Genomic DNA, 11,964 nt, shown 5'->3' with positions numbered 1-11,964 from the left:
CGTAACGGCGCCGCTTCGGCAGGACGTAGCTGAATTTGCCGTCGACCGTCGGGCTCGCCGCCGCCGCCGACGACGACGACGACGTAGGGCGGGCGAAGAAGTGTGGCTTCCCGTGATCGGCTTAGTTGACGAACATGCCGGACACCGAGTGCGGGAGGAGGTGCCGGATACGTTGCAGGAGCCTGCGCTCGTCGTGCAGACGCACCGCGACGCCGCCAGGCTGCGCGCCAGGAGACGGCGGAGGATGGCCGCGAGCACGTCGTCGGGTAGAGCCGGCACCGCCGCGTCGGTCTCCATGGACCCTGACTGCATGCCGAGGCGTGCCGCGTGCGCAACGCCGCTTGTTTCGTCGGGACTAAAGATCCGGGACGAACGCCGCCGAGATATTATGTTCTTGTTCGTGGCGGTTTTGTTGAGCTCGAGCTAACGTAGCCCTCAAGCAGCCCAGCTCCATACACACAATAGGAAAAGATCCGCTATTTCGGACTTTAAAAACAGAAACTGGTGAAAAATCAGGAAAATAAATTGGGTACGGTACGGATGGTCCGTCCTGGGCACGGTGCGGACCTCCCGTCCACGCACGACGCGTGTCCCACGCCGCGCCGGGCACGGCTCGCAGCTCAGCTCGCTGCCAACCCGACAAATTGGCCACCAATAACAACGCCTCCTTGTTCACCCCTGTCCGATTCAGCCTGATTGACCTCCTGTTTTGCCGAGGTTATTGGAGGCCTTCGTTCTGTACCATATCGCGTGAACACGGAGGATAGAATCATCGCTGCCCTGCACGGCGCTAGGTTGGGCATCGTCCAGGTTTGTGGCCTCCAAGGACAAGGGTGCAGCCGGCTGCCACCCCGTCGGTGGACGAGGACGACCCGGTGGGCCTGCACATAGGAGTGGGTGGCACTTCCTCTGAACTCGTCGGACTACGGGGAGGCGGCGATAGCGACAGCAGGGGGTTACACTTGCACTGCCTCTGGCTCTACCTCGTCGGGAGTCTACTTGCGCGGGCCTTCGCAGCTCTCGGCGCGGCCGATCCCACTTCACCGGCGCCCAGTGATTCGACCCAGCGGCGACAAGTAAGTATTATTTCACTACTATTTCATATGACATGTTGAAAATCGAACTGGAGACTAACAATTCTTCTTAATGACTCTTGCAGCAACTGGGAAGTTGTGTCCGGAACGGGCCGGCACATCAATGGCACCCTGGGCCTTCTGATTCGGTAGCACTACCCTGGCATGGTCACCTACGCCTCGGTGACTTCGCCGCCCTAGACGTGGGACCACCACTTCTACGCCGCCGAGGACAGCGAGTTCGGCACCGTTGCGGCGCGGATCAAGGCCGAGTTCTGGGTGAGTCTTCATCGCACTAAATTGGTCAATACTACGCATTCATTGGTCGTTCTTGAAATAATGAAACGATACATGATGTCTATATGCAGGACTTCTTCAGGTGCGACGAAGGGTTTGAGGACCGGGCGGCGCAAGTGCAGGACAAGGTCTGTAGGTCCCGACTCTCGGGCCTGTACCACGAGACGCGGCTCCAGTGCATCATCAACTACAGCGTCGACGTCCTTGTTCAGGTGGTGAGGAAGGCCGATGCCAGGACCAGGACTCTCACCAAGGAGCAGTACCTCTCGGTAAGTACGAAACATTAATACTGACTCCTTCCATGAAGAATAGGTAGACTTCATTTCATCTTCTGACATATCAATAACTTGATGGCATGCAGCAATGTCCTGATTGGTGCGCCAGGCACCGCCTCTGCTAGGAGGCCATTGTGGACAGGTGGCTCTCGGAGGAGTGGACGGAGAAGCACAACATCCGTCGGGACTGCCGCCTGCAGATGGGTGGGGCGCCACACCACCAAGGCAACCGGAGCCTCAGCGCGTACGCCCAGACATGGGTAATCTTCTTTGTGTTTTTATCTTTATTTATTTATTCTAACGCTCAATTCTCATTACTTGTAATCATCTTTATGTTTTTCTCGTAGTCCCAGGCGCACCAAGGCCAGGAATGCAACAAGTTCATGGCGTACGCCCTGGCACACAAGGGCAAGGCGACGGCCCCGGAAGTCACCTACAACCCGGCGGACCCGGCTCGAGGCGTACACCAACGCGAGCGTCCACAGCAAGCTTAGCGAGTACACCTCGGCGGCCCGCGAGCGCCATGGGGAGGACTTCGATCCGGCCACCCAGCCCCTGGACACAGACCTCCTGATGAGGCTGGGAGGAGGGAAGTAGCACGGCCGGTACTGGATGGCGGACAACACAGTCGACTCCCCCTCTGTTCCCATCCTCGCCGAGATTCAAGCAAGGAGCACGAGCTCCTCCCTCCCCATACGCTCTCGGCAGCAGAGCTCACAATAGCAGATGGCGGAACTCCAGGTTAGTACTGTTTTATTTGTCGTTTATTGCTTTTACATATCTACCTTGCCTTTGCATTGTTTAAACATTGCGGGTGGAATGTTGCAGGCCGACTTGCGGAGGTTGGAGGCCCAGCAGGCGGCCCAGGCGGAGGCCCATCGGCGGGAGATGGAGGCTGTACAAGCCTAGAGGGCGGCCGAGGCGCAGAGGCTGCAGGACATGTTTAGCTTCATGGCGAGCCTTCAGGCCTTGCTAGGTGTGGTCGTGCCCCAGTCGCTGCTCGCTCCAGTTGTGGCTCCTTCTCCTCCTGTAGGGACTCCGGTGAGTATATATGGTTGTTTATTTCTTTACCTTGTGCGGCCCTCCTATAGATACTCATGAATTCGCTTCTCCTTTGTGCAGCCATAGTCGACGGGTTCGAACCCGACTCCTCAAGGTGGTCCTTCTCCACAGGCCGGGTGGCCAACTGACCCTCCTCAAGGTGGTAGTTCACACTCCGGGTGGGGACGCTGGCAGTAGGTACCGTTTATTTGTTTCTTTTCATGTTGTATGGACTTGTGTTAGACTTAGCCTTATGTTGAACTACTACTAGAGACATATATATATTGTGATGGATATTGTCATGGATGATGCGAATGTATGTGATGGATTATGGACAATGGATTTGTATGTGATGTATTATGGATGGTGGATGTGTATGTGATGGGTTATGGATGTGTATGTGATGGAATATAGATGTGTATGTGATATATCCTGTGCTGTGTGTTGATATATATGTGATTTCTTTGTTTGTGCTGATGGAAAGCAAAAAAAACAAAAAAAGCATTTTCCCCCTCTTTGCCGAGTGCCGTGACCATGACACTCGGCAAAGCTGGGAAGCAGAGACCTAATTTTCCAGCTTTGCCGAGTGCCAGAGCCATGGCACTCGGTAAAGATTTTTTTTTTAAAAAGAAAAAATTTCTTTGCCGAGTGCAAGAGTATGGCACTCGGCAAAGAATTTTCAAAAAAGAAAAAATTCTTTGCCGAGTGCCGCTGAGGTGGCACTCGGCAAAGAGGCCGTCCGAGTTGACGTCGGATTTTTTTTTGCCGAGTGCTGACGTGACACTCTGCAAAGGCTTTACCGAGTACCCGATATGTGGCACTCGGCAAAGAAACCTTTGTCGACGGGTTCTTTGCCGACTGCTCTTTGCCGAGTGCGGCACTCGACAAAGTCTTTGCCGAGTGTAATAGGGGCTTTGCCGAGTGTCCTAAGCACTCGGCAAAGAGCCCGTCTACAGTAGTGCTGTGTCGGGCATCATTATTCTAACCCCGCAAGGAGTACTCGTGGTGCAGGAAGGAGATGGTCGAGGAGGCACTCGAGATGGTCACTGAAGCCTGTAGGTACGAGCTCCATTTTTCCTCTGAATGATACGTGCGTCTAATTGTCTAAATGATATTGTTCTGAATATTCAGGAGAAGAAAGGCTTTGAATTCAAGGATCTGATGAAACCAGTGCCCATGTGTGATACAATAAGCTGGAGCAGTTTCAGACATCTTCGGGCGTAAGAAAGTGAAATTTGTACACCATCATCATCAGAAAGTTACAGGAAATGCAGTGTCACGCCGCATGACTGGAACAGACACGGATCCTTGACTATCTTTTTTTGAAACTCTGATCCTTGACTATCTAACACGCCTAATCCATGAAAATTCATACAGACTACTGCTAGTAAAAAAAAAAAAGTCATACGATGCAGTAAGTAAAATGCGTATCCAAATTTTCTTTTGTCAATCTAATTTTTTAAAAGGAAAAAAAGTTTCCTTTGTCAAGGATTTTTCTGCCACCCTCACAACCAACATATCCAGTTCTCTCTCTGATGGTGCAAAGCATTCAGGCAACCAAGCTAGACGCAATGCCAATGGCACCTCGTCTCCCGGTTTCCCTCCTCCTCATCGTCCTCACCACCACCGCCGCGCCTGCAGGCACGGCGGCCACCATATTCCCCAGAGAAGCCCTGCCGACCAAGTCCGGCTACCTCCCGATCCCCGTAGCCAACGCATCTCTCTACTACGCCTTCTACGAGGCCAGCGACCCGGTGACCCCGCCGGCCTCCACGCCGCTCCTCGTCTGGCTCGAGGGCGGCCCCGGCTTATCCTCCTTCGCCAGCAACTTCTTCCAGATCGGCCCCTACGTCTTCTCCCTGTCCGGCGACTCCAACACCTCCTCCTCCGCGTTGCTCTTGTCGCCCAACCCCTACGCGTGGAACCGCCGCTTCGGGCTCCTCTTCCTCGAGAGCCCGCTCGGCACGGGCTACAGCCCAGCGCCGTCCCCCTCCGCCATCCCCACGTCCCAGCCCGTCGTCGCGGAGCACGTCCTCGCCGCGCTCCAGTCCTTCCTCTCCGCACAGCCGGATGGCAGCACCTTACGCGCCCACCCGCTCTTCCTCACCGGCGAGAGCTACGCCGGCAAGACCATCCCCACGGCCGGCGCGCTCATCCTAGCCACCAACCCCACGCTTCCCGAGCAGCAGCGGATCAACCTGCGCGGCGTGGCCATCGGCAACGGCTTCGTGCACCCCGTGGCGCAGGTGACGACGCACGCCGACGTCCTCTACTTCATGGGCCTCGTCGGCGCGAAGCAGAGGCGCGAGGCCGCGGCCATGCAGGCGGAGGCGGCGGCGCTGGCCGTCGCGGAGCGGTGGGGCGAGGCGACGGACGCGTGGTACCGCGTGCTGTCGTGGCTGCGCAACGCCACGGGGCTCTCGTCGCTGTTCGACGTGGCGGTGCCAGACACGTCGCTGGAGGCCCTGCTCGCCGGCGCCGCGGAGTTCATGAACAACGCCGAGGTGAGCGCGGCGCTGGGCGTCCGAGGCGACGCGCCGTGGGAGCTCGTCAGCCCGGCCGTCGAGGCGGCGCTGCACGACGACGTGATGAAGAGCGCCAAGCGCGACGTGGAGGCGCTGCTGCGGGTGCCGCCAGCGCCGTCGTCCACGCGCGTGCTGCTGTACGAGGGAATCCGTGACGCGCAGGTCGGGGTGGTGTCCGTGGAGGCGTGGCTGCGGGAGCTGCACTGGGACGGCCTCGCCGCTTTCCAGGACGCCCCCCGCGCCGTGTGGCGGCAAGGAGGAAGCGGCGGCGCTGGACAGGAAGGGAGGCTCGCTGGGTACGTGCAGAAGCATGGCGCCCTCGTGCATGTCGCCGTGTACGCGGCCGGGCACTTGGTGCCGGCGGAGCAGGGGCGCGCCGCGCAGGAGATGATCGAGGACTGGGTGTTCGACAAGGGCCTTTTCGCCGCCGCGGCGTAATCGTAAAGCACTGCGATGCGTCTTGTCGTCGAAGTCGTGCCAGGATCCCATGACACGGGCATCATAATCTATCGCACGTGCACATCACGTTCATCAGATTATTTAATTTTATTATGCTGTTGTTCTATATTATATGTATAATAAATAAAGCTCATTTGAGTACTCAAAAAATAATAAATAATATTGAGAAAAACCAAAAATGATATAAATGTGTCAAAAGGACAGGCACTCGCTGAAAACAGTGAAAGGATCAAGATGTTCAAGAGGGGGGTGAATTGGGCTAATTCTAAATTTTCTTGCAATAATCAAATCCTACGGATAGCCCAATTAACCCCTTGTGTCTAGAAAAGTGTTTCTATCAAACTAACGCACAAAGGACTTGCAACATATGTTCCAAACTTACTCTAGTATGACAATTCTATAAATATAAAGACAAATATTGAATTGCTCAAAGTAAATACTCAAAGTAAATGCTCAAAGTAAAGAGAGAGAGGAACGCGGCGATGTTTTGTCGAGGTATCGGAGAGTCGCCACTCCCCACTAGTCCTCGTTGGAGCTCCCGCGCAAGGGTGTAGCTCCCCTTTGATCCGCGCAAGGATCAAGTGCTCTCTACGGGTTGATTCTTCGACACTCCGTCGCGGCGAATCACCTAAAGCCGCTCACAACTTGAGTTGGGTCACCCACAAGCTCCGTCGGGTGATCACCAAGCTCCCAATCACCACCAAACCGTCTAGGTGATGGCGATCACCAAGAGTAACAAGCACGAACTCTCACTTGACCACGCGAAGCCTAATGAGAAGATGGATGCACACTTGGCTACTCTTGATTCACTAATGAGGCTACTCCCTTGGATTCTCAAATCTCAATCACCTCACTAGGACCTTGCTCTTCTTGGCACTCACAAACGTGTTTCTCAGTTGTTGGAATGAGCAAAAATGACTCCACACACGAGTGGAGCTTCTATTTATAAGGTAGCCTGAAAAACGAACCGTTATGAGCTTCTACGGGGCGACCGGACGCTCCGGTCAGTTCAACCCACGAACCAGTAAAAATGAGTTGACCGGATGCTGGCAGGGTCTGGTCAGCACTGACCGGACGCGTCCGGTCGCATTAAACCCTTACTGGAACCTTACTGGACTCAACCGGACGCTGAACCCTCAGGGTCCGGTCAGTACTGATCGGACGCTTCCGGTCGCAGATTCCCTTCTTTGGAACCTTACTGGAGTCGATCGGACGCTACCTTTCAGCGTCCGGTCACTTGACCTCTCCAGCGTCCGGTCACACCGAACACAGACTGCTGATCAAATGAACTGACCGGACCCTGCGGCCAGCGTCCGGTCGCACCGGGGCTAGCGTCCAGTCAGCATTTGACCCTCCATTCACTTCCAACTCTCGATCATATGTGAATAAAGTTTGCTCCAAAGGATCTTAGGCATTCATAGGAGCTACCTAGAGCTAGTTTTAGTACGTGTGCACCACACCTAACTCACTAGACTCAACTAGGTCAAGCTACCCGTCCATACTCCCCTTAATAGTACGGCCAAAGGAAAAACAAAGTCCTAAACTACTCTAAGTGTCACTCCAACTCCAATCGACACTTAGAACTAGTCATCCTTAACCTTGTCGTCCATCCTTTGAAAACCAAAACGATTTCCATCATAGAGGCATGACAACTTTGATTGCCCAATCGATCTCCATAACCATGGTCTAACTTAATTGCATCTACAAAACACACGTTAGTCATAGTAATCTTGTATTGTCATTAATCACCGAAACCAACTAGGGGCCTAGATGCTTTCAATCTCTCCCTTTTTGGTAATTGATGACAATACCACCTTGAGTATGTGAAAGAGTGAGGTTTTTGACGGGCTTGGTCATATAAGCTTTTGTCGATAAGAACAAAAGTGTTAGTCAAGCTTATATGACCCAAGCCAACACAATGTACTCAAAGGATATGAATTAAACATGAGTACGAGTAACAAAGCTCATTTGCATTGGAGTATAAACGCGGAAGCAAAGGCAAATGAGCATAACACAAGTGATATGACATATAAATAATGTAAAATAATAAGCACACATGTCATATATCACAATCACGTAGATAGCACTATCACATATATATAATAGTATGCATGAAAGTAAACACACGAATGCATAAGTAATAGCGTATCACACAAATAAAACTCCAAATGTATATAATAAGCTAATACTAGATAACTAGCTCCCCCTGAAAGGTGCTCCCCCTGAGTCTACATACTCGAACCCTCTCCCCCTTTGGCGTCAAACACCAAAACCTAAGGGTCGGTCGGCGGGGCTGCAGCGGATGAGTCGGGCGCTGAAGTACGTGGAGCAAGCTGGAACTAGGCACCATCATCATCTGACCCTGAACTCTGAGCAGACTGACCCTCTGTAGCAGGAAGTGTCACTGAAGCAGTCTGGGTCTGAGCTGGGGTAGGTGCTGCCTATGAAGCTGCTAGTACGTCTGTCGTAGGATCTGAAGAGGCGATAGACGAGGGGAGCCTCTGAGTAGTCACTGTGACTGGAGCTGCTATAGAAGGACCGGCGGTATGCATATGAGGTGGTGTAGGCATGCCGATCAGCTCGCTGAAAGATGCTCCAAGACTCCTGGAGACTGACGTGTCAGGCACAAATAGCGAGGGTGACTGCTCCGGTGAGAAACCCGTGTGATATGGAGTAAACTGTGGGGCAACCACCGGTGAGGACAACCACTGGGACACCTGAACTGTAGGTGAGGCAAACTGAGCTGGAGGCTGTCCCTGACTCTGAAGCCCACTGGGCTGTATAGCTGGAGTCATCGAAATGGTGGCAGGCTGAGCAAGCTGGGGCAAAGGCTGTGGCAGTGGGGCCCCAAGTGCTGTCACTACATGCTGCATAAAGCCCATAAGCTGCTGCTGCATGAGTATCTGCTACTGCTGCATCTGTTGTTGCTGCTGCTAGAGAAGCTGCTGCTGCCTCTGGAACTCATTCTGACGAGGTTAGAACTATGCGAAGTTGGCAGCAGTCTCCTGTGCCTGTCGTGCCTGATCTTGCTGCATTCGCTCAAGAATGGCAATCAATGCGGGGTCCATCTGTGGTGCTGGTGAAGCTGAGCTGGAACTGCCGGCCTCTACATCATGTCTGCGTGGAGGCATCTAAGGAATCGGCAGATAGTCATCATCCGAACTATCACTGGACTTAGTCATCCCCTACTGTGCCTCAAGCTGCTCCTCCTCTGTAGCGGCTATGCCTCTAATGATCTCGTCCTACTGAGCTGCTGATTCTAGAATATCATGACGATGACTGGGCTGAGCAGGTGCCTATGGAGTGCTATGCCTGATCCTCTGTGCCATGTTATATGCAGGAAACTCTGTGGTGGCAGCCTTGTACTCTACAACCATCTCAGGGGTCCTGACCTGCACAGACTTGAGCATCAAGAATGTGACCCAATGTGCATAAGGAAGCTGGCTGTGACCCTTGAAGCCCTCAGTAATAGTATCCTCCATCTCTGATAGAAGGAGGTCCCAAATGTCGAATACGGTCTACTACATCAGGGCATTAAGAAGCCAGAGCTGTAGGCGAGTTAGACCCTCTCTGTAACCCAACCTGGGAAGTAGTGTCCTCCTAATGATGGCCTCTAGCACATGAGCTGTAGGAGTCAGGTCACTGGGGTTCCTGCTCGACCCCTCACCAAAGGGCTCCTTGAAGCAATGTCGCACCAGATCTGTAGGGGGCACCAACCCTCCATGAGGATGCCTGGGAGGCTCCTGCTGTCCATAACATACCTCATGCAATTTGATAGGCTAATCCTATAGCCTCAGTATCTCCCGGGCCCTAAAACTCATCACCCTATAATCTCTGCAGTTGAATGCAAAGTGAATGAAGTTGTGATGCGGATCAACGTAGAGTGAAGCATAAAACTGCCGGACCCAAGATGGTACATATACTCCTGTCCGGCCAATCAGATCTGTGAGCTCTGGCAAATATGACAGGTAGGGGTGGATGTGCTCTCCAGCTGCTGCCACAATAGACTCTAAACTGCAGACTCTCTGAGATCTGAACACTGCCCCACTGTTGAGATAGGCATTATAGAAATCCTCCTGGAGCGGCGTGTAGAACCCCTCTACTGCTCTCTCATCCCTCCTTAGAGGAAACCACACATCGAACTCAACAAACCTCAACTGGCAAACCTGTCTGGCTGTGGTGGCCCTCAAGTCGAGGTGGACCACTGGAGGCAGACCCTATGGTCTGGGCGGTGGGCATGAACCCCTGCGCTGTGTAGCTGGCCTCAGTGGAACTATAGCACTGGTACGACCAGAGCAGCGTAGCTAGGGTGCCAGCTCGGTCTCCTCGGCCTGCTGACCCTCCTGAGTCTCCTAAGCTGGCTGAGACTCTGCTGGTGGGGGCTGCTACTAAGCCTCCTACTGGGACTCCCCCTGAGGTCGAGCCTCCTCTATAGCCAGTCAACGTCCTACCATCATGACAGTCCTAGGTGGACCACCATGACGACGCTCAGCCTCCTCAACTACTGCCCTCTGTGCTGGTGTGAGCTATGGATCATCTATGACCACACCACTGCGAGCGCCTTCTCTCTCGGCACGCTCTGTGGCCTCTGCAATAGTAGCTCCTCTCGCTGTCTCTGCATCGGGGTACTTACGCTTCTTGGATGTCACCTACTTCATTGCCTTGCCTTTCGATCATGCAGGCTGGCGAGGCGGGGGCCTTCGGTCATCATCACCTGGGCCACCACCAACGTTCTTGGTGCGAGCCATCTGATCTGACAAGAGGATGAACTGCCGCTGATGAAGATCAACTGTCAAACTGACACTCTCGAGGCTTGGCCTCGATCCTTACTTGTGAGCTTGGCTCCGAGTTGACTGCCAACTGCCACAAGAACCACAACGGCACCGACTCGCTGCACGATAGAATAGATGGATATATGAATAAATACAATATATCTAATAGATGCGAAAGACCTAGGAAGCAAGCAATGTAGGTGTGAAATTGAGACGATGGGCAAACTACCTGACGAACAGCGATCCAGGAAAAGAAAAGACGTCGCACAGGGGAACCTCGGAACCGACTAGGGTTAGGGATCGCGAACCACTTCGAAGATTTCGGTGGCCCTGAATGATTTAGGTCAATGCATTGAGATTTGAACTAGGTCATACGCGAAGCAATTTGAGAAAATGGATTTGCCCTTACCAACGAGGAAGAAGAGCTAGGGCACGGCAGCTGCACTCGGTGGTTGAGGGTCGATGGTGGCACACGTGGGCGACGAAACCATGGTGAAGTGCTCGGCTACGGGCTCGGCTCCAGCGGTGCGGTGGCAAGCGAGCCTGGCGGATGAGGTGGCGCGCGAGGCTAGCGAATGCGGTGGCGCGCGAGGGAGTTCGGCACGGGGCTGCGGCGGCGTCGAAGACACGAGCAGAGGCTAGGTCACGGCAGGATAGGTTAGCAAGGGGTATGGCGGATTGAAATAAATAGGTCCCCCAAACGCGACAGAAAAGGAAACGGAGAAGGAGTCCTGAAGCCGCGCGAGATCCACTGACCGGACGCTCTGATGGTAGCGATCGGACGCTACCACCCAGCGTCTGGTCGATTCCAGAGAGGTCCAATTCCTCTAGAATCAGGACTGGACGCGTCCAGTGGTCCATGACCGGACATAGGTAGGGTCCGGTCAGTACAGCCTGTTCCTTCTTCAAATGACCGGACGCTGGATCCCTTCCTGACCGGACACACAAACGCAGCGTCCGGTCACTCCTTCAGCAGCAGTTCACCTCCTATGAACTGACCAAACACTAGACAGCAGCGTCCGGTGCAGCGTCCGGTGCACCTTTTCCAGCAAATCTTCAAAGTTCCTTCGCGCTGCCTGTTCCCAATCAAGTCCCAACTTGAATAAGATCCAAATAAACACCAATTGGGACTGATGTGAGTGACCTCTCTCAAACCCTCATATTTTTTAAAATATTTTGCCTTAGGCTATAATTTTTTTTAAGAAAATAGGCAATAAGAGGGCAAATGGAACAAAACAACAAAACAACATTCATGCATATGCAATACTTGTAAGTAAATCTAGTTGCTTGTCAAGTTTGATCCAAGGTTAAGCTTCTTCACACGCTTTTCGGCGGTTATCTTAACCATGTTAGACAAGCCCTATATGCATTGCCAAAAATTAAACATGTTGTATATTACAATGAATGCAAGGGACAACACAAGCTCAATTTTTAGTGAAGTTGCTAAAGTCAAGTACATTGAGCTCATTCCGCAATCTACAAAATGTAGCCTCATCTAGCGGTTTAGTGAAGATATCCGCTA

At 53.1% G+C, this 11,964-nt stretch overlaps 1 protein-coding gene across 1 annotated transcript; it reads left to right on the top strand.

Moving 5' to 3' along the window:
• Positions 1-4,257: 4,257 nt before the first annotated feature.
• Positions 4,258-5,649, top strand: LOC136488558 (serine carboxypeptidase-like 50). Its single transcript, XM_066485454.1, has one exon. The coding sequence runs from the start codon at positions 4,258-4,260 to the stop codon at positions 5,647-5,649; it is 1,392 nt and encodes a 463-aa protein (XP_066341551.1).
• Positions 5,650-11,964: the final 6,315 nt, after the last annotated feature.

This window comes from Miscanthus floridulus, chromosome 10 (genome assembly GCF_019320115.1).
Source record: "Miscanthus floridulus cultivar M001 chromosome 10, ASM1932011v1, whole genome shotgun sequence".
NCBI lineage: Eukaryota > Viridiplantae > Streptophyta > Magnoliopsida > Poales > Poaceae > Miscanthus > Miscanthus floridulus.
Note: the sequence above shows the minus strand (reverse complement) of the source record. Positions and strands in the feature narration are given on the sequence as shown.

What these genes read in the sequence shown, in the direction of transcription:
- LOC136488558 (XM_066485454.1), top strand. Translation starts at nt 4,258, where the DNA reads ATGCCAATGGCACCTCGTCTCCCGGTTTCCCTCCTCCTCATCGTCCTC.